Raw genomic sequence first — 22,459 nt, 5'->3', positions numbered from 1 at the left:
GGCCTTATGACCAAGTGGTTTGTATTGTCATTTAGTGTTTTAATTCTCAAGATGCATCTAATCAGCTGAATGAGCCAGATAGCCAAGCAGTTTCTACAAATAAAATCAATGACAAAATAAAGAGTGCACTCACACTTGCACATCAAAATTGGGACTAAACTGGGATTTCGGAATAATCCTGAACTAGACTAAGACTAGAATCTACCATCTACCATCTGGAAGTAGGCTATACTTGGCTCACACAAGGTCACAGTGGCATGTGTGAATTCTCACGACCTAAACCTGAGCAACTGCAGCCAATCAGTGCTACTGCAGGCTCTACAGCTCAGTCACTGTATTCTAGAAGTTTTCAACTTTCGCTGCTTAAAGCACTGACAACCCAGATTCAGTTGTTGCTGTAGTTGGAGACTATACATTAGCTATACTAATAAAACTGTCAACATCTAAAGAAAGTTTTATCATATCTTCCATCTTTTTTAATGTGACCCGCTCAACTCGCCTCGACCTCGCCTCTTTTACGTCTCACCGGATGTTCCGGTAAACCAAGCGGAAGTAGGTACGTGGCTGCTTCAGCTGACAGTACATGATGGCGACAGAGGTTCAGAGCGGCGACCTCAATAGTGCTACTTCCAGCCGGCTCGAAGTTTCTATCGATGGCCTCACTCTCAGCCCCGATCCGGAGGGTGAGCAGAGCCCGGCCGAAGAGTCGGAGCCCGGCCCCGCGCCACTGGAAAACAGTAAACCGGACGCGGCTGGGGACGAAGATGGAGAGACAGCCAAATCTGCGATAGAAAAGAAATGGGGCTTTCCTCTACAGGAGCTGTACGGAATGGCGCTTAAATTTTTTAAAGGTTTGCTCTCATGTTCTTTTATGTTGCATTTCTTCAAGGATATGTTATTTTATTTTGTGTTAATGTTTGAATGAGACCGTGCTACATAGCTAACATTAGCTACTTGCTAACTGTCACCGTCAGCACTGCTCCTGTCCTATAAACGCAAATAACAAGGTATTTAAACGCAGCCAAAGCTGTTTGGCGGAATACCTCAACCTCAACAATCACAAACACGTGTAAAAACAAAACATTTAATTAGCAATAGTTAATATTTAAAACGTTTTACTAAAACTAGCATGCAGTGCACTAAAATGTCCTTGTTGTATTAAGGGATTGATTGTCGTTATAAACTTGTGACGCCTGTTTGGAAAACAAGAGATTGCGACATAGTTTTGCATTTGGATTCTATTAGGATGGAAAAGAACAGCCCATCTCTGAATGAAAACTGTCCCTTTCTAAATGGTTACTGTTAGGTTTTCCTGAGTCTGTTTGGCACAGTGCATAGTGCACACAAGTTGATATATATATATTTTTTTTAAATTGTTGCTTTCAGATAAGGATGGTAAAGCATTCCATCCAACATATGAAGAGAAGCTCCGACTTGTTGCTTTGCATAAACAGGTGTTGCTGGGTCCGTATAATCCTGATGCAACCCCAGAGGTTGGCTTTTTTGATGTCCTGGGGAATGACAGAAGGTAACAGCAAGTATATAGTCTATCTATCTATATTTCCTTTTTTATGAGGAGTGTATTGAATTATAATAAAATTCAGTGTTTAATGTGTTATTGTGATTATATGATTATTGATCATTTTTTTTACAGAAAAGAATGGGCATCTTTGGGCAACATGGAAAAAGAGGAGGCAATGGTGGAATTTGTCAGGTTGCTGAATAAATGCTGTAACCTCTTTGCGCCATACGTCATCTCTCACAAAATTGAGCGGGAGGAACAAGAGAGAAAAAGGTATGACCGATTAATAAAAAATCCAATCAATAAATACTAGAAGTTGTAAAATTGGAGATATGTCAAAGTCACTGGTCTGTTAAAAATAATGACAAGTAGCCTGACCAGCCAACATGATTGACAGGCAGTTTAGCCAATCAGAAAACTCATGATCTGTTCACATAAAAATAACATCAAAACAACCATTGCAGCTTAAAAGTTAAAAATAATGATGACTACCAAGTAAATGCGCAAAACACTAAAAGCTGGTGATCTGAGGTAAGACAAGACAAGATATAGATATCATATCGTGTTCTGATTGATACAGAAGAAAATTGATGAAGATGGAGAAGACCCAGATGATTAGATTTCAAGTGGTCATTTACAAGAACTTAAGTTGTAATTTATATAGTCCACAGCTTAGTTTTTTTTTAATTTATGTTTTTTAAGATTCATTACATTTTTCTAATAAATCCATTTAGATACATTGCTTTATTATTGTTTATTACTGAAAATGACTTCCATTTCAAATTAAAGCAAAAAAAGGTTTAATGTTATTGATACAGTACTTAAACAGTAGAGTCAATGCTAACAATTAGTTTTGTAATCACAGGAAAGAGGAGGAGGAACGCCAGCGGCAGGAGGAAGAAGAGCGGGAGAGACAGAGACAGGAGGAGGAGAGACGAAGACTAGAAGAGGAGGAGCGGCTCAGGAGAGAGGAGGAAGAGAGAAGACAAGCTGAGGAGGAGAGGCTACGGGTGGAACAGCAGAAGTAAGAATCTATTCAAAAAGACTACCCTAGCTTCTGTAAACGCAGAGAAAAAGTAGTTTCACAAACCAGAACATTTCAGTTTTTTAGGTAGATGACAATCTTTTTTTCAGACAGCAGATAATGGCTGCACTAAATGCCCAGACAGCAGTGCAGTTTCAACAGTATGCTGCCCAACAGTATCCAAACAGTCCAGAGCAACAGATGAGCCTCATCAGACAGCTTCAGGAGCAGCACTATCAGCAGTACATGCAGCAGTTGTACCAGGTCCAGCTGGCCCAGCAACAGGTACATTAACCCTATTTATGGATGAATGGTGGAACTGGTAGTGCTGCATTTGCAAAGCAATGGTGCTTCCTGTGAGGCCGATTATTTGCTCTGGTGACTAGGGCCAAACAATTTGGGAAAAATATCTAATTGTGATTTTTTTTCTGACAAGCATTGTGATAAGATTTGCAGTTTGTTTTAATGAAGGGATTCTGTTCAATGTTCACATTTTAAACTTGTTCAGAAGAATGGACTAAAAAGACTGAAATATGAACTGACAAACTAATACAAGGATAACATGTTTGTACAGATCTAAACTACAGGGTTAGCTGTTTTTGTGCAGAAGACAGGATATTCTGTTGTTTGTGGAGGAAATGATGGTACTTCAAAAAGTGCAACCTTTGTGAATCTTGCAGCTTGAGTGATTACTTCTAAAGTGAAGAATAGTAAAATAAATAGACATTGGGTTCATGCTTTAGAATTTGAAGTCCTACAGGGCCCTGTATAAGTCTAGGAGAGTCACTGTTTTTGAAAGAAATATTCAAACTCAGCTCATTATTAAATTAATTCCACAAATGTGGATAGGCCCAGTAATTGCAGATAGTGGCCATAAACCAGGTCAACAAATCTGTAATCTCACAGTTATTCAATGATACAGGTCTAACTTGCCCTCCAGCTCATTTTTAAACTATAGGCATCACATGATCACAACATATTGCAGAATCAAATAGACATATTGCAACAGTGTTGTTGAAACTACTACAAACATGTACAAATCAACAATTCCTGATAAATTAAAATGATGGTATTAACACTCTGCTCTCATTATAGGCAGCATTACAGAAGCAGCAGCATCTTCAGCAACAGGCCGATTCAGCGCAGGCTCCTTTAGAAGCGAACAGTTTTAACAGTGGTGAAGCAGTTGCAGCCTCGGCAACAGGATCACTGTGTGCAGCATCATCACCTACTGTAGAGGAGGTCCCCACGCTCAATGGAGGCCAGTCAGACTCCTATTCAGAAAGCATGGAGCGGGAACCTGAGCCTGAGCTGGCAGAAGAGGTGTCAGAAAATGGCCCACTAGTAGGTAAGGGAAAACCACATTATTGTGTTTTATTGTAAACTTGTCACTAGCCAAAATATAATTCAAAACAAACAAGTCAAGTATCTATGGTTTTTGTAACAGAATTTGGCAAAATGTGTAGCAACTTGATATTTGAAAAATGATGGAAGACATGTTTTATAAATGAAGCTCACAGCTGTGTTATTACTTAGTGCATAAACTCATGAGTAGGAACTATAAATGAAAGTTCTAGTTTTTAGATTATAGGCAGTGTATCCTGTAACCAGTGGTTGGTTTGTATTAAACTCTTGTAGGACTGTAATCGACTAAAGACATGGCCTGTTGACAGATTAGTCAACTAAAGCTATTACGATCTCACCATGTGTTGGACTCAAATGTACTAGGAAAGGGGGTGTGTATATTTGTGTAAAAGGGTAGATTAACCCCAAATTAGCATCTAACTCATGCCATACAGTGTTTCCCCAACGTTTACTGGATTGGCAGGGGAAGTTTTGACTGCATATGTGCACGTACGTGATCATTACTCGTGAGGAGAAAAATATAGACCTCTTGAGCTGGAACATTTTTTGCTTCCGTCTCTGAAATTTGATTTAGAATCAGAGCTGCTATGAATACAGTAGTTTCTACAGTAGTAGCAAAATGGATTTGGTAAAGACTTGTGATTAGCGTGACATCATTTGACTGAGAGCGTGGGGGGCGCTGTTAGTGGGGCGGGGCGTCCTCGTAGAGGAAACACTGCCATGCATTTTGTTCTGCTGTTATCCCATAGAAATTGTTAAACTAAATAATTGGTCGACTAATACAATTTTTGGTCAGCTAAGGCACCATTGAAAAAACGGTCTACTACAGTCTACACAAGTAGTAGTTTACTATTTTGGTGTGAACTTAATGAATAACCCAAAATGGAATATCCAAAAAAAAAATTGCAGATGGTGTTTATTATTGACAGTATATATTTTGTTATCCATCCTATTTATTTTCTAACAGCAGATTCTCCACCAATCATAGCTGCCCCATCCATGTGGACAAGACCGCAGATCAAAGATTTTAAGGAAAAGATTCGACAGGATGCAGATAGCGTCATCACTGTGGGTCGTGGAGAAGTGGTGACTGTCCGTGTTCCCACTCATGAAGAAGGATCGTACCTGTTCTGGGAGTTTGCCACGGACTATTATGACATTGGCTTTGGGGTGTTCTTTGAGTGGACGGACGCTGCCTCTGCTTCAGTCAGTGTGCATGTGTCAGAGTCCAGTGACGAAGATGATGACGAGGAAGGTGAGTTGTGCTTTAACTGTACATGTTTATTGTATAGAAAAATTAACCCAACCAGAAATAATTTTATCTTGAATTTAATTGACCTTCTTTGTCCACAGGTGAGCCTGCAAATGAGGAAGAAAAGGCAAAGAAAGACGCAGGGAAGCCCCAGGTGGATGAGATAGTGCCAGTGTATCGGAGGGACTGTCATGAGGAGGTGTATGCTGGCAGTCATCAGTACCCAGGGCGCGGCGTGTACCTGCTCAAGTTTGACAACTCTTATTCACTCTGGCGCTCGAAGAGTGTGTACTACAGAGTCTACTACACCAGATAAGCCTGAATCTTGTGCGTGTGGTAATGTGTGCAAGCTTTGTGTGTGCGCGGCAGGAGAAGAAAGTAACCCCAAGAGCTGTTCTGGAAATACCCATCAGAGGGCGACATTGAAACACAAACGTGGACCCTTGGAGATTAAATGGAGAATTTGAGCACTGTGTGTATGTTGTTCTACCCGCACATACAATCCTCAAGCCCTTGGAGAGTTTCTTTCTGTTGTATAATCCTAACCTTTTGCGCTCACTCAGACCAAAATCATTTTGGTCTCATTATCTTTCATCTTGGGCGTCTTTTCTGTAACCATCCTGCCCACTGTAGCCTTTATGATGACTTTTTCATCCTGGACTTCATGACTATGTAAACAATGTCATTCCTCCAAAACAAAGGACTAATATTTAAAGTAAAATATATTAAAACATTATTGCTCAACACAAGGCCTTTTGTTCCTTTGACCTCTCACACACTTATTTCACACATACACATACCATACTGTCATTGTACTAACGACTATTCATTTCTCTACCAAAAATGCCTATAAGAAGATGACAGAGCTGGTGAATTCATACACTATTGCTGTATTGGCCTATTATTTGAAGTGAGGCAAAAGACTTTTCTCTGGTTTACAAATTTGCAATGAAGGTGGACACAGCTGTGGCGCTCATTCCTATAATCAAGGTTAAGGGGATAAGATGAGTTTGTTTTTTTCCGTTTTTTTTTAACATACTGTGTCTGAAATGTTAAATTGTTGTCCACCGAGAAACTTATTGATCTTTTGACAGTGGATGGAACACACAAATTATAAGACAAGTGAGGTCATAAGGCACTGTTACTTAAAATGCAAAAACGCTAATCCACATTGTTGCTGTTCTTTTTCATGTTTAATATATAATTTAATTAATTTCATTGTGGTGTGAATAAAATGTCTGTCTCGGGTTATGTGGTTGATTACTATCTATAATTTACAAAGTGGTATTATTTAAACAGATGCAGTTGATCAGCTCAAGTTGGGAATGACCTTCAGAAAGCAACATCTTTTTGAAACTACACAATTGCAGCAGAATTTCACACTGATTTGAAGGCAAATTATTTTCAGTTTTTCTTTGTTTAAATTTGTTTTTATGTTCTTACTGGTTTGAGTTCACTTTTAAAGTGTTGTATGTAAATAAGAATATGGAATGAGTTTATAAGACTTTAATTTTGGAAAAAGGTTTTGCAAATCAATGCACTGTGTAAAGATGAAGATGAATGAGATTTATGTATTGGGTGAACTTTCCCCGTGAAGGCTCCACCTCAGAAGTAAAACTGGTAATTCCTGACATTGCTGGCAGAAAACCTCATCCTGTATTGCTTTGAAATGTTTGATTTGTTTGGGCATCTTCAAGTCATGATTAAATGTTTGTTCATCTCCAAAACTGAATGATTCTCATGGACTTCTCTTCTGATTTGTTTATAAATAGCAAGATAGTTTACAGATTTTTATGAGGAAAATCTGTGGCCAGGATACTGATAAAATCACAAGACTGCAGCTGCTTTTGTTCCTTTTTCCTACAACTTATGAATCATGATGTATTAATAATAATGTTACAAGAACTGTGATTCCACACCACATTTGATATTAGCATATTAATTTTACAAATGGACATGTTACATTTGTGAGAATAATAAGCCTCATGAAACAGAAAATCTTTGATTGCAAGTACAGCACAATGTATGATTAAAGTCCAGCATACATTGAGCGCATTCTTTGGTAATACAGACACTTGGGGCACTTATGGCTGTTACAAATCAAAAGTGAGTGTGAATGGTGAGAATGGCACACTGAGCAGTGGACACAGAAGACGAGCAAACATGATGTAAACACACAGGATAGATCAACAACTTCAGGTTCCACAACGTCTTTGTTAATGGCTATAAATGCTACATTACAAGATGTAGTTGCTGTAAAACACAGTTTGCTTAGCTTTAACAACTGTCAAATTAGAACAAGAAAGGCCTTGATTTCTACAACTGGTTTATTTTGTTTACTGTGCAACTTTTGCAAGTACTATTACTGCTACTGAAGTAGTACTGTAAGTATTAATACTGAGGAGAATTAAAATATTTGAGTTGTTACCTTCGTTTTCTTCCCCCTCTTAGTGAAGCGAATCACTGCACGACCCGAATTCCTCAAAACTCTAGTCCGGGTTTTGCAGCAGTCCGCTGTGAGAGGCAGGTAAACTTTGGATTTTGGCTCCAGCTCCAGTCCTACAGGTGGTTGGAGTGATATCCGGGTCTTCACATTTACAGCAGTACTTTTCCTCAGTAGTGCTTTTCCCCTCCAGCCTGTATTCAGTCTGCTTGAATTCGAATACTCTTTGGGAGGCAACGTACGTCTCCAGTGGACAGCGTCGCAAAGTCCCCTGCTTGTTTGGATTACCCCCAAAATATGGCGGGATGTGAGCACTTTGACATTCAGCAAGTGGTAGGAGCACACACGGGACAACGTACGGCTTCGCTATGAAACGGTGATATTACCTGACTAGTTTTCGCTTTGCTTGGAGTTTTAATGCAGTAATCATGCCGTTTCACCAAAGGACCATTGAGCCGCGGCGTGTCGGGAGGTTATCCAGTAGAGATGGCTGCGTAAAACCGGGGGACCAAACCGGCGGACGCAAACTGAAGAAACCCGTATTATTCTCATCTTTGGACGAGGTTAGCTGTCACGTTTTGACCAACTTGATCCACCAACTTTCGGACCTGTCACGGCATGCCAGCGACGTGTTCCTGGGCATTGAGATGGAGGCTGGGATGGTGTTCCGGAGGTCCTGTAGGGTTCAAGCTCGGCTGCAAGGTTTACAAGGAGTAGTGCGCCACCTTGACCCAAAGAAGGTCAAAATACGTAAGTCTGCTGTCTAGTGTATAGATGCATAATAATCATATCAGTGATTTGTATAATAAGCATGCACTGTGCAGAAGATTTAGGAAGATATGTGTTTGTTATGAAATAATTAGGGCCAAGGACACAACGAATATGTTAGGATAATGGGGTGTTTTTGAGAAATTCTGTAGATTATTTGAAACCTAGACGATTATTTTAAAACATTGATTGAGCATGTATCCCTCTCTACTAGATAATCCTTAGTTTGATTCCTGATTCAACAATACTGTCCACTGTAGTATTTTATAGCCTACCCCTCCAACTTGTAAAATCAGAGCTGCAATTGTAACCTAATTTTTACTTTACATTTACATATTTAGTGATAACTGCCAAGTGAAATTCCAGGTGACTAACATATGTTGACATCACTCGGAGGTGGAGTAGTGAGCCTCCTCAACACATGTCTATCCCATTGTTAATATAAACTGCAATCCTGTCAGAAATGATGGATTCCCTTTCATAGCCCTCACCATCTGCACAGAAGGTTCCAAAGGGCTTTAAAGATCAGACCAAGCTGTTACAAATATGCTCTTTTTTTCTCCTGTCTTTTTAAAATTTACAATCACCAACCTGCTCTATAAATAAATCAATACATTTTTGTATCTGTTTGGCTTTCCTACCTGTTACTCATTAACCCAGTCCCAGTGTGTCATGCATTAAGATTTGCTGATAGTGTTCACTGTACGCTGTAACAAGTGCAGGTGCTGTTTGTGATCTGCAAGTTTGAAAAGCTATTCATGACGGTTTAGTGATATTTAGTTGAGTATTTTACTGACTATTTATTTATCAATTAAACCCTGATTAATACTGATTCACATTTGTACATAAATTTTAATCTTGTGTATTGGCATTAAAGTCTTCCTTTTTGTAATCTCTCTTCAAATTTACCTGATTAAGTTCTAATTTCACATTAGTAAAAATATTTCTGCATTGCTATTACATTTCTAATTAAACTGGTGCTGATCATTTTATCTGTTTTCTTAGACACACTATCTCCCTAGTTTCGACTTATTATGGTGTGTAAGGACATATCAGTAAGCACTGGTATTGATTGCATTTCGTTGTTAATTGAATTTGACTGTTAAGCTTGTTCCTATAGGTTTCACATGACATGACCACATCCCACAGCACACTGTCTGAACACTGGATTACTTACGTTATGACTCATGAGTTTGTTTTTTTTGTTAAGTCTACTCAAATTGATCTGACTCACTTAAGATCATCTGTAAAATAATATTGTAACAAAACTTTCTACCAGCTCATACTTGATTAACAACATAATCTGGCTTTGTTTAGAAGTACTACTCCAGATGAGTCTATAAAAAAGACCAATGTTTCTGCTGTTACTATATCCATCTGTTTTCATGTTAATGGGCGGAGTTGGGAGTTCCTTATGTAGTACAGTCATTGGGTTTGTCATGCAGTGAATGTAGGCATGCTGAAGGAGACAAGGTGTGAGCGTGTTGGGCTGGAATGCGTTTTGTTATGAGATTTGCAGTTGGCAGCTCCCACAGCACCTCAAGGCCAACTATTAGGTGCACAGAAGCCCACAACAAGCCACTTAGTGCACTTGTAAATTACAATCTGTGACAGTTCTGACATGACATGGACACCTGTTATTGGAATAAGACAGTATTTGGAATTTTACAGGAACAAAATGATTCACAATGACTGAAAACACGTCAATGTAGAGAACAGTGTTTACCAAAAATATACTCTATGCTATGAAAATATGTTGCTTTAATGCTCGTATGAAGTAAAACTGCAGCCAAACCAGGCCCAAATCAGGACGAAACCAGGATTAAACATAGTATAAGTATGAATTAAACTGTACTTTATGCTTAATTACCGCTGTTTGCATGACTATGTTGTGTTTTCCTAGCAAGCACATAGCAGTTAGCCTTGTTCTAAATTGTTGTTGAGTTAACTGAACACCCTTTGGGATAACTACTCCGATAACATCGGAGCTAGCGGATCCCCGAAAGATTCCTATTCCTCATGGTCACCCTGGTATGTCCCCAGCTTTTGTGGGTCTGAATTCCTTTTCTGACCTCAGTTCAAAGTTGGATCAAATTACCAGTTTAGGGCAACAGGGCCCCCCCTCTGTTAGACCAGTATCATGAGAAGGGCAATGTTTACTGTTTGTATACAGCTACTGCTAACCACTCAGGTCAAAAAATAGTTTAAGAATTTGTAAATATATTTTGGTGAATGTTTTTTGTTAAATGTGTGTACTCCATGTTGTCCTTGTAATGCGTTTGTGAAGAGAGACGTGTGGCCGGGTCAAAGGTCATAGTGTCTGAAGGACACCTGGCACTGAGGAGTCAAGGGTTTAAGTAAAGTTTAATTTGGCAGGTTTGGATTTCTGCTGCTGAATCCGTGCTTTTGGACAATGTTAACTAAACTTTATATACTCTGTAAAGTGGCCATTGTCACCACCCAAAAATGGTGTGTTAATATTGCCACAATGATTGATAATGATCATGATTTAAAAAAAACACCAAATTCCTAAATTTATTTCATTCATACTATACCTTTATCACTTTTAAATGCTTACAACTTAACCAAAGTCATTCATATTGTTAATATACACACTAACAGGGGCTGTTGGAGTAAACAGATTTTTTTTTACCAAAAAAACTTCTGGTGAGTCTGGAGACCCCCATTTTAATGTGGAAAGTAGGTCAAACTGCAGTGAAGTTTAGGTGGAGCTGGAGAGTATGGTAGTAATGTAGTTCTCCATTTTGATGCCAACCAGTCTGCTACTTATAGGCAATGGCCAGGCATGCACAAACACTATAGGCTTCCAGCTGACCCACACATGTCCACAGTCCATCTTCTGTCTTTCATTCATACACAGACACTGGGTGCATTCCTCCCCCACCTTCACTGTATTTATAGTCGTGTGTCTTGGCCAGAGATCTTTCATCTATAGCATGCTATCATATCGTGTGTGGACCGTAGAGTGCTCTTTCAAAGTGCTTTACCCCAGTCTGCCTCCTCCTTAAGTGTGCAGTGGTTAGCTCTGTCTTTACGCATGCTAACAGACATTTTGGAGTAATGTTACAATTACACTGTAAATGCGCTGACACCTTTTTAAGTGTAAACAGCCTTGAGGTTGGATCACATGACTTAACAAAAGCTGTTGTTTAAAGACTTTTCTACCAGCCTACAGAGCATATCTGACTCTAAAAAGTTCGAAGAAAGGAGTTGGAGTCAGACTGTTTTTTTTGCTTAAACTTTAGAGTGAAATACAACTTCATTATATATATTATAAAACAAAATGTAATTCTTTGTGCACAGTTGAGTAGAAAGTTGAGTTTTGTTTAATATTACTGTCTGGTTTGTAGTTCTTGAATTTCAGTATAATATATAACTGATATACAAAACTCACACCTACTTACCTAAAGGTTGGCAGTTATGTTAGTTCTAACCCAGTGCACATGGTCTTGTCTTTGTAAAGGTACTTGTCTACTCCTGATACTGTGCACAGCTAACTGACAGGGAAGGAATCTGGCGCAAAACCTGGCGCAATATTGTGTCACTAAAAAGAAAGATTTATTCCAGATTGTATTTTTCTCATGATATGCAGCGGACACATACCCCACCCCCTTTCCCCGGTTTGTGGTTTTGTAAGGGCTCTGAATAAGCAGGAAAAGACCAGTAACAGAGAATTCAATCCTTGTCAGTTCCCACACTCTGGTCCCAAAAAGTGAGCTTGGCCCAGTCCAACTGCTGACCCCTTCCCGCCACAAACAAAAGGCACAGAGACCAAAGGACTCAGAAAACAGAGAAAAGTTGAGAATGTTGATACATGTCTGGCCTGAGTTGTAAGCATACAAGAAGCTCCTGTGATGCTTTGCAGGATGTTCTTGCACTCGCACTTAGAGCCAGTGTTATGACATAAAGATGACATCGTTCATTATCAGATTCACCAATTTGCATATTCTATCAATGGATGTAGTGTAATGACATGCTGACTCCATTGCAGGATTGTGACCCCGCAAATTGAACCTACAACCTTCTTCCAAAGATTCAAAGTGTACCTCATCCAATCCCCATCCCCCTATTCATTATGCAACCCATGTTAAATCTTTATTTTCCTCATTTTGTCATTGGTGCATCTTGTCCAGACATGATTTCAGCTTACAAGTTCTCTCTTAAATCTGCCAGTGGCTGATTGCCTGAGTTGGTACTTAATAAGAAAGCAGCTAAATGCAGTCAGGTTGTGGGCACTCAGCCAGAATTTGGACCATGTGCGCTGCTCTTGAAAGCCTCTCTGAAGGCTGTTAGTGTTATAAGTTCTAATGTTTTCCAAACCTAATTTTGTGACCATAACCGTGGGTTTAATGGTTGACTGCTCGATGGAAGAGATTTCCTCATTCTTACTTAAAGAGTGTATTTGTAGATTGTGATGCAATGTAGCTGGAAATACACAAAACAGTATCTTATCACTCTTATGACACTCATCAGTATTTTATCACTCCATAATTTACATTTAGATGACAAAAACATGTAACATGATTTTAATGTTCCAGTGCAAATAAGAGATTGGAGAGATGAGAGAGTGTATTTAATATTGCCGTTAGTTCATCTGACTAAATCTACTACACTAAAAACGACAATATTGTATTGTAGAGATGTCAAATTTAGCAATGGTTGTCATAGATACTTTTTTAGTTTGGTCCTATTATTTCCTGTGCACACTGTAACACAAATCTGGTGTCATAACTAGGTCATATTATAATGCTGTACCAACTGCCCAGACTGAACAATTTTTATTATGAAATGCCATTTGTGCTACTTCCATTTACCCCTGTATTACATAATAAATAATGAGTCTAATAATATGACAATATCGTAACAAAACAATGTAATCAAACAATAAAAGCTGCAGACATTTGTTATATAATGTTTTTTCACTGTCACTATCTGCTTGTTCACAGATGTTGCAGGATCTGCTCCCTTGTCACTCACTTTCCCTTTCCTGTTGTTTCCTCTCCTCCTTCCTGTGTTTTTACAAGTGACTTCCTGTGTACTCTTTCTGCTGCACTGTCACTGAAGTCCTTTTCACTCTCACTTTGTTGTAGATGCTATTTCAATGTGTGGGCTACTTCAAAGAAGACAATGCATCTGTCTCAAATTCACAGTAGCCGCATGAGTAGTTGACAATATAAAGGGAAGTGCAAGTCATTAGATTTATGGATTTTACTTAATTCAACTGATTTCACTTTTAAAGTTTGATTTATGGTACATTCAAAATCAGTGAACTACATAGCACTCAGTCTTAGATAGTTAAAAGTGGTAATTGGCAAAAAATAAGTAAATACTGAAATTAAATAATACAATTGTGTTTTTTTTTTGTTAGTAGGTTTCAGAAAAATTGCATGTATTTTAATTAGGCTTTGCAAATTTATTTGTATCTTTATACAATATACATACTTTATACATATTAAAATAATATAAATGTATTTATTAACAATTTGCTCCTCCACATTTCTTTTATATTAAACCTGACTGATCCACAGTCGCTGGATCTGTCCCTCTAAGATGGAAGCCTCCTCTAGTTTACCATTGTCATGGTGAATCCTCTATTCTTGGATCCACTGATAAAGTCTTATATCCCCTGCTAAACTCTTATATCTTCTGCTAAACTCAAGGTTTACTATCTCTAAGTTTTCAAAATCTGCTCCAAACCTGTTTTGGTGAAACAAAAAACTTTGAGTTGTCTCTCTCTGGGGAGATTAACCCTCAGTTAACTCTTAAACCCAGGGTTTATTGAAACTCCTTTGTGAAACGGGGCCAGTATCTACTCTTTAGGAACTCCGTGTCACACCACTAAATAGCCAGTAATCTATGTTCATCTTAAGGTTCAAAGTTTCTAGCACCCCATTCACACACGATTTGACTTGCTTTGTGCGAGAGCAGAATCATATATGAACAAAACCAGAACTGATTTCCTGTATTTCTTTAGCTGACTTATTATTTCCATGATTATAACCTAGTAATGACCAAGAAATGCTAGGTGAAGAAGACAGCCAGTGCAGTGTATTTGTCAGTTAGTCAAATGATTGTTTCCACTGTGAATTTGAAATGTTATATATGATTTTTCTACAAAAGGGTAAAATATGGATTGGGTACTTCTTGATTGGTGATTTCAAATATTTACATTCTTTGTCTGCCACTTTGATTTAAAAACAGACTTGAACCAGTTAGAGACAATTCATCCATTTGTTGTTGCAGCCTCTACATCAATAGACTCTACTATTAAATTATGTTAAAAAATTACATTGTAAATCAGTTGCTCTTGTTGATTGTTGATTGCATTTAAAGGGCTACTTAAAGGGCTACTGTTCCATAACCCATAACATTTATTTGACTGGTGGGTGCATGGGCAGGCAAAGGCATACGTACATAATGACATAGTGCAACAGGTGGTAGTTCATCTTACAGAAATATAAAAGCTATTGTTGTCCGGCTTTTGCACTTTACTGCTCAGAGGCTGCAGATACACACATAAACACACGCACACACACATAAAACACACACATAAACCACCCACACATAAACACAGGGGCTCTTTGACCACACCAGTACAACAAACAAAGACTTCCAGCCACATCTGTCACTTAACTGACATAACCACATGTACAGGACTAATGCAGAATTCACCATGCAGGCATCCTCACTAAATTGTTAATGTAGTGCTTATATTTGTTATCTGTGTGTCAGTGCAAATTCATGTTTTACTGTCAATCATATAGATGGTGTGACCTTTTGCATGGAAACAAATAGGGCAGCTAAACACCAGCCAAAAGACATTTTGTAACAAAAACAGTGGCTTAATTAAATCAAAATGACTCATATAAAATGTATGTATGTACACTGTATTTGTTCAGCCGTCAGTCAACATTTTTCATAATGTTATCTAAAAATCTTCAGAATAAGTAACCATTTGACTATTACTAATCAAAAAAAAAATCTGGCTAGTCAGCAATGGCTACTAAAACAAACACTGTTCTTTTTGTTTTGCATTCCTGTATAAACAATACTATACCACGCACCTATACACCTTAATCTTTCAAAGTAAATTTTACAAACTGCCATAAATCGGGTTGAATATTTAAATTTAAGACCACATGACAAGAGTGGCCTTTGCTGTGTTTGCACAAGCTGATCAATCTTGGGGAGCAGCTGCTGTTTGACTTTTGGGTGAATATTTTTAGTTCTGTAAACAGTGACAATACACAACTCAAAATGTCCTCAGCTGGATAAACACATTGAGTAATAAGATTTATACGCATTTTGTCATGGACGGGCAGACACAGAGTCTAGCCCAATAAACACAGATGGCTCTAATAAATGATGTAGAATGCAGACGTTTCTTATTGTGTAAGTTGAAAATCCTGGCAAAGTCATTTGAAATATACTGCATTTGAATATTAATCCCTTGGTAATAGATGTCTCAAAATTTTCCATATACAAAAATGTAGGTTAATATAGCTGGGAATTCCAATCCCAGTTTTATGAGGCAAGAATCCCAGGTTGTTAATGGTTTGTTGTTCACTGATTAGCTAGTTTCCATTGACAGTAGTAAAAAGATAGAGGACAGTGTTTCAATTATGATATCAATGTCATTGTAGCTTGGCAGTTAAGTGTTCGTTATGATGGCATTGTTGAGAACCACAAAGGTATGGTACAGCTGGTGGTAATCTTTTTGTTCCCAATGCTTAAGTTTTCCTTGGTTGATTTTGTATAATTTTTATGTATTTCATTCATAAAAAAATGCAAAACTTATGAACAAAACAGTGATACAGTGACAACATGATAATAAAAGAGGAAAAAAATTGCAATAATTTCCTCTTGGTTACAGTTGCCCTTAATCCCCAGCTAAATCATCCAGCATTCATTGTTAACTGTCTGGTATATAATGCATTGTATTCTATGTACCAAGCTCACCCCCAAATAACTGCATTCACTACCCCTGATGTTGTTTATGGTCATAATACATATCATTAGCTAAATCTATGTAAACATAACAGTATAACATTTTTGATTAACAGGAATAATGGCATTTCTTTGTCTTTTCCCTCTTTAGCCTGAAGCAGATCTATGGCTCATCATTCATCTGTCCACTGTCTGAACAGGCAGAGATGTGTTGTGTGCACTTGAGCTGGAGTCTGTCAATGTGAATTATGACGTAGTCTGTACCGGAATCCCCATTGACTACTGAATCTTCCCATGCCAAGACAGGGCCAATTCTTTTTCTACCATAAAGAGATCATTGTCTTTTGAAATATCCTCATGCTATCTCGATTTCATAGCATATATATATAGCTTGTTTCAGCTATGTGAGTAATAGTGCTAGATGTCTTTTTCCATAAATGTCATTTTTCTTTACCTTTCACCTGTCAGACTTGCTACATCTATAAATATAGATCTCCTCTTTAGTCTGGACTACCATCTGAGCTTGTTGAATCTTAAAACATATGCAGTTTAGCATGTGTAATGTAATGGTAATTTTTTTTACCAGGAATTTTATTTCATAAATTTAGGAATGTGTGTTGTTATTAGTGTTTGTATTATGTAACAGCCTCTCAGGTGCCCTCCCATGCCACACAGTGAGAGATCTTTCTCATAGGAGATTAAGAGGAGTATAATTTCATATGCCTGCACAATGCATAATCTCCTTAAATCCTGTTGGAGTCTGCACACCCATTCCTGCTCCTGCCCAGTATCGAAGGCCCTGGCTATAAAAGACAATAGGAGCAAATGTTGTCTTACCAGCGACTTCCTAAGTAATGGGTGCGGAGATTTAATCATATAATTGAGTAATTACAAGTTTGTGTAAGCTTTAGTGCAAGCTGTCTGCTAACACGTCTATATAACTTGAGTCATCTTTGTTTTCCTATCAGTGGCTAGCTGCTGTCTTTCTTTCCCACACTTCAGATGTTGATACACTTGGTGGTCATATTATTAGGTCTCTCGTGCTTAGAAATCCAAATTGTAATTGTTGTGGCTTAAATGCTACCAGGAGAAGACTGAAATAAGCCTATGAACGGACAAACTAATACAAGAATCACATGTATTTTAGAAGCTGTTTTTTTATGCAGACTGAGTCAAGATATTTGTTTATTTGTTTAGGAAATTATGGTACTTCAAAAATGACAGTATTTGCAATTTGCTAATTGCGCCATGTATTCACATTGCATTTTCACTTTGTGATTGTGATTAATCTTGCAGCCCTAGTAAATGTAATATTGTTTTCATCCTCTTCGCTAGGAGACCTAAATGGCCCATATTACGCTATTTTGTGTGTTTTTTATTTCATTCACACATTTTAACACACAAACCCTGCGCATTTAGGCTGAGTTCTTCTTTCAAACACTCTATTCCACCATGAGATGTCATGTGGTGATACATGAAATGCTCCACTGTGTTTTTTAAACTCCATACACCTTTTATCAGAAGAGGTTTGACAATTTCAGCCCTAATCTTTACTGAGCAAAATGTAAAAGGTATCTGTTAACTTTAAAACTACTTCTTCGTGACATTACAAGGTGGAATAGAGCATTTTGAGCTTTGGAGATGTAGACAAAATAATAATGCATGATTACTCAAACATGTGTGAATGAAACAAAACGCAACTCCAGGAGGTAACAACATTATAACATGGCTAAAAGCTCAGAGTCAGTTTTGCATAATATAGGACCTTTAAATGTTCAGCAGGTTCACACTAAGTATTTTTGAAAATACTGCTATATTTATCACATGATGCATTGTCTTTCCTGTCTTTCCTGTTAGATGTTCAGTTGGATTACTGTTCAGCTACTGTCATTATTATAATCAGAGGTGTACCTGATAATGAAGACTTTGTTAAGAATTATGTATCACTTTCTGGTTAAATCTTGTTAAATTATTGCAATGAGAATTCTGAGATTGAAGGTGCATATAGTTGCTGCTCTTCCCTCATGTGGTTTGTTGACTCAGCTGTGTTGTTGACCTTCTCTTTCAGGTTAGTGTGTATGTTAGCGTGTATTGCAGTACACACAGGCAGACACATTGGGGGTTAGGAAGACCATAGCACTGTTGAAGACATCTGATTGGCTGGTTTCCTGCCGCAGGTGTTTCTCTCCAAAGACTGTCTGCTCCCCAGTGAGGCAGGATCAACAATATTAATGCTCTGAATCCTTGCTTCATTGGTGATCTATTACTTTATAAACTAGAAACACCACACTTAAGACACTGGCTCTGTTTTGCAATGAATGAGTTAACCATTTCTCTCTATGAGAGTAGGGTAGCTTCTTATGGACAACAGACAGAGGCCAGACCTGAACTTGACCATAAATTCTTGTACCGTATTTTCCAGGACTATATGTCACTCCAGAGTATAAGTCACACCAGCAAAAAAATGCATAATAATGAAGAAAAGTCGCACTGGACTATAAGTCGCAGTTTTGGGGAAATTTATTTTACAAAATCCGAGACCAAGAACAGACATTTTATCTTTAAAGGAATTTATATTGTCCACAAACACAAGACATGAGACATGAGTTCTTTTCACTGATGTTTACTGTGGTCTTACTTCTTCATCACAGTTCACACCGTAGAACTAGTGGACACATAAAATATAATATAAGCTCTGGCTCATATTACATATACAGTACACACAAAATTGCATATGAATGCATGGAAAATATACATAACTCTTTGGACTTCTAGTAAACAAACCAGTGAAACAAAAACTTTATATTTTACTTTTCAGTTGTTTTTCTTAAATAGTGCCCTGTCGGGTAAAACTTTGCATTAGCATAAAAACTGAACCAGAAGACAGGAAGTAGTTTTTGTGACCTTTAACAAGACTTATGATAAACTAAACTTTTACAGGATTGTTCCAAATGAAAAACTATTACCTTTATGGTCTTATAAATGAAGGGGAAATAAATAAGGGGAAATTAAGTATGAAACGTATTTTTAAAAAAGGAGTCAAGTACATTTTCTTACAGGTATTACAGACACTACATCACCATCTAGTGGTCAAACAAGTGAACTGTAACATGTATATCAACCGTTACCTAACACATACATAAACAGGTACATGAAGCATAAACAGCAAACAGAATATGTGTCTGGTATGTTAAAGTAAGATATTAACAATTAATCAGATAACTAAAGCATAAAAAACAAGCTAACAAGTTTATTCTTGATCTCACTCCAAATCACTAAATTCATTGAATTCTTCATCCTTGGTGTCGCTTCTGAACAATTCCATCAGCTCCAGAAGTAGATGGCTGTCATACTGGTAAACAAATCTAGAGTGCCCTCTCGCAGCTGTCAGTGTGACAATAACGAAGATGTGAAATTATATATTTGAATAATTTCACATATAAGTCACATCTGAGTATAAGTCGCAACCTGGCCAAACTTTTTAAAAAGTGCGAGTTATAGTCCAGAAAATATGGTAGTTCTCTTAGTAAATGCTGATTATCGTTTGGAAAAAAAGAAAAAGAAAAGAGAAGTCTTTTTCTCTTTTATGCAACTTTAAAACTTGTGTCATTAATTCATAATTGGCTGCCTTTTTGTAAATTCAAACGTATAAATAACTTTCGTATAATTTCATAATAAATCTATTCAAATTTCCAATAAATGTTTCAGTATTTCAAAAGGATATTATTTTTTTTTCATCACATTCCAACAAATTTTAACATTAACATGAGAGACTAGCAAACGGATGACAACAACAAAATACAACTATTTATACTGTTTGTTACTGCTTGGACTAAAATGAGTTGTATAACTTTAGACTAAGTCCTACTTTCTGAGCTCCAGGATGTGAAACTGCAGTGTGTATATCAGGTGCCATTGTGTACCTGTCGGTGTCGTCATTTGTGCCTTTACCCTTTTAATTCTCATCAGATTCACTGAGAGGGCTGCCCTGTCTTCAGAGGATCCCATTACTGCCTCAGAGCTAAAGCGTTCTGTCCACATCCATATTATGAGTTTCACATTGCATCGGCTGCACTGTGGCTCTATGGGCTACTGGGGCATAGGCTGAAATTTTATTCTCTGTTCCAATTCTTCACTTGTTTTGCTGAACTTGATACAGGTTTTTGTCTCATGTAGAAGGTGGTTTCCTTGTGCTTGAGGATGTATATTTTGGACTGTAAAACAGATCAGTAGTAACAAGGAGTAAGGCCATAACATATATTGTGTTCATAGATCATCATTTTGGTGTTTGAACAGTTGCTTGAACCTGTAAGACTACAGTATTTGTAGTGGTGCCATCATACAAAGATTTCTAAATTGAAACTAGATTCCTCTTTACACAAAATATTAGTAGTTTCTTTAATATGACCATGTGGTCCACTGAACATCAAGTCCATTCTAAAACTGTTCAGGAAAGGTTTGTGTTTTATTTATTTATTTTTTAAATTATAAACACTTATTCAACATATATATTTTTTGTTTTAGTGTCATTTTGGATGGATTTTAGTATTTTTTTGACAACATTCTATTTTAGAAGTTTCCATCTTTAAGCAGGTGATTCTTGTCTAGAATTTCAAATGTTTTTACCTTGTGATTGTGTACCTTTTGTAGTTGTAGTTGCAGTAAGAAGTGTGGGCAAAAGGCCCAACAATTCACTCAAAGCATTCAGTGCTTAAAATCCCATGTTGAATGCTGTATATTTTGTTTGTGATGGAATTTCAAGAATACAAAGTACAAACACTTTAAGAGCTTTTCTTATGTTTACACAAGACTATCCTTAACTTCCTCTCTTTCAGCCTTCATAGCACATGGTCCCATTGCCGTTTGATCCGTTACCCTTGATGAGGCCCCCATCAGCTCTGGGCACCACATAAAAGAAAAATCCCCCCTCCCCTTCTCTCAAATAAAGTGCCCTCAGCCCCAACAATGCGCCTGTACTGTCTGCTCCAATCCAGCTGAATACACTGGCTGCATACCCTCACCCCACCCCCGCATCCCATCTCCTCTTGGGACGGTTGGAAAAACTTGGCCCAGAGCTTGGATGAAGATAGGATCAGGAGGCAGGTTAACGGACCCTAGAGGGACTCCTTTGGCCTTGGGGTCCCAGTCCACTGAGTCCCTGGAGGTGCAGACAAGAGGCAAAGATAAGTCTTTGTTGTGCAGAGGCAGTGCTGAGTGGACCAAACCAAAATGTCATATCCCCCGGGCTCAGGGAAGGGAGGATGCATCAATCTTTCTCTTTTATCAAACATTTATGAATGATGATTCTCCTATGCCATTTCTTTCATGTCAGCTTTTGTCTCGTAAATATTTTTCTCAAGAATGATAGCTAGTCTTTCAGGATTTGCAAGAGTTGGATCGGATGTTATTTCAGAAACAGTTGCAATTCTTTGGATTGTCTGTCATAAAAATACTTGTACTCATTGTGCACCTCTTTGTCAAGACTTCCGCTCAAAAGACAAAGCAGACTTCCAAAATAATGATGCCTGGGAGTGTGATACTGAACAACTGGCCTATTAAAATATACAGTATGTTTCAGTCTATTGTTTATGATACAATTAGATTTCTGCAGTGTTGACTAACTATTCAATTATCAAGCCAGAGCTACATGTTCTCACATATTTTGCTGGATGTGTAAATGTGACTTACTGAATGCTTGAGAGTCATTACCGATTACTGGAATGTGGGAAGTCACTATATAAAATGAGTAGAATGAATCATTTTTGTTAATTTCCATTGTCTAATACATGCCTTCAGAATGACAGCATCAAAGTTAATGTGACATAAACAGCATGAGAAAAAAGTGCTTTACATTTAAGTACATTTTTTGGGAGTATTGATTAAATTAAAATGACTTAATTTGGCCTATGCATTTTTCACTTATTTTTTTGACCTGAAGAATCACTATTAGCCCTAGTTAACTTGCAAATATATTCTCACTCAATAAACAGACTGAATTGGCTGAAATGTTATGTAATTTTATATTTTCCTCTGTGATTCCATTGTTTTTTGAAGCTATGTCGAACCAAATGTAATTATAGCATGAGAGTCAGCGGAGGTGGGGGAGGGCACATAAGG

At 37.7% G+C, this 22,459-nt stretch overlaps 2 protein-coding genes across 4 annotated transcripts in view; both read left to right on the top strand.

Moving 5' to 3' along the window:
* Window positions 1-507: 507 nt before the first annotated feature.
* acbd3 (acyl-Coenzyme A binding domain containing 3) lies at window positions 508-6,895 on the top strand. Of its 2 annotated transcripts, none has more exons than XM_033991223.2 (8): window positions 508-851; window positions 1,387-1,528; window positions 1,655-1,795; window positions 2,388-2,546; window positions 2,657-2,831; window positions 3,642-3,894; window positions 4,879-5,166; window positions 5,265-6,895. In XM_033991223.2, the coding sequence occupies exons 1-8, from the start codon at window positions 584-586 to the stop codon at window positions 5,477-5,479; spliced, it is 1,641 nt and encodes a 546-aa protein (XP_033847114.1). In that variant the 5' UTR covers window positions 508-583; the 3' UTR covers window positions 5,480-6,895. The 2 variants fall into 2 exon arrangements, with proteins under 2 accessions (XP_033847114.1, XP_033847115.1); XM_033991224.2 differs by having other exon boundaries at window positions 529-851; window positions 4,882-5,166.
* Window positions 6,896-7,799: 904 nt separating this feature from the next.
* Window positions 7,800-22,459, top strand: part of nhsl1b (NHS-like 1b) — an 82,473-nt gene continuing 67,813 nt past the window's right edge. For both annotated transcript variants that reach the window (XM_033991217.2, XM_033991219.2), the window contains exon 1: window positions 7,800-8,356. In XM_033991217.2, the coding sequence (XP_033847108.1) occupies window positions 8,035-8,356 (322 nt within the window). In that variant the 5' untranslated portion in view covers window positions 7,800-8,034. The remainder of the gene's footprint in view (window positions 8,357-22,459) is intronic.

This window comes from Periophthalmus magnuspinnatus, chromosome 24 (assembly GCF_009829125.3).
Source record: "Periophthalmus magnuspinnatus isolate fPerMag1 chromosome 24, fPerMag1.2.pri, whole genome shotgun sequence".
In the NCBI taxonomy this organism is placed as follows: Eukaryota; Metazoa; Chordata; class Actinopteri; order Gobiiformes; family Gobiidae; genus Periophthalmus; species Periophthalmus magnuspinnatus.
The sequence above is the reverse complement of the archived record's forward strand: the minus strand, read 5'-3'. Positions and strand labels throughout refer to the sequence as shown.

Coding starts and splice junctions, on each gene's coding strand:
- acbd3 (XM_033991223.2), top strand. CDS start 584: ATGATGGCGACAGAGGTTCAGAGCGGCGACCTCAATAGTGCTACTTCC. Junction 1,529..1,654: donor GTCCTGGGGAATGACAGAAG/GTAACAGCAAGT, acceptor TTTTTTTTACAG/AAAAGAATGGGCATCTTTGG. Junction 3,895..4,878: donor AGAAAATGGCCCACTAGTAG/GTAAGGGAAAAC, acceptor ATTTTCTAACAG/CAGATTCTCCACCAATCATA.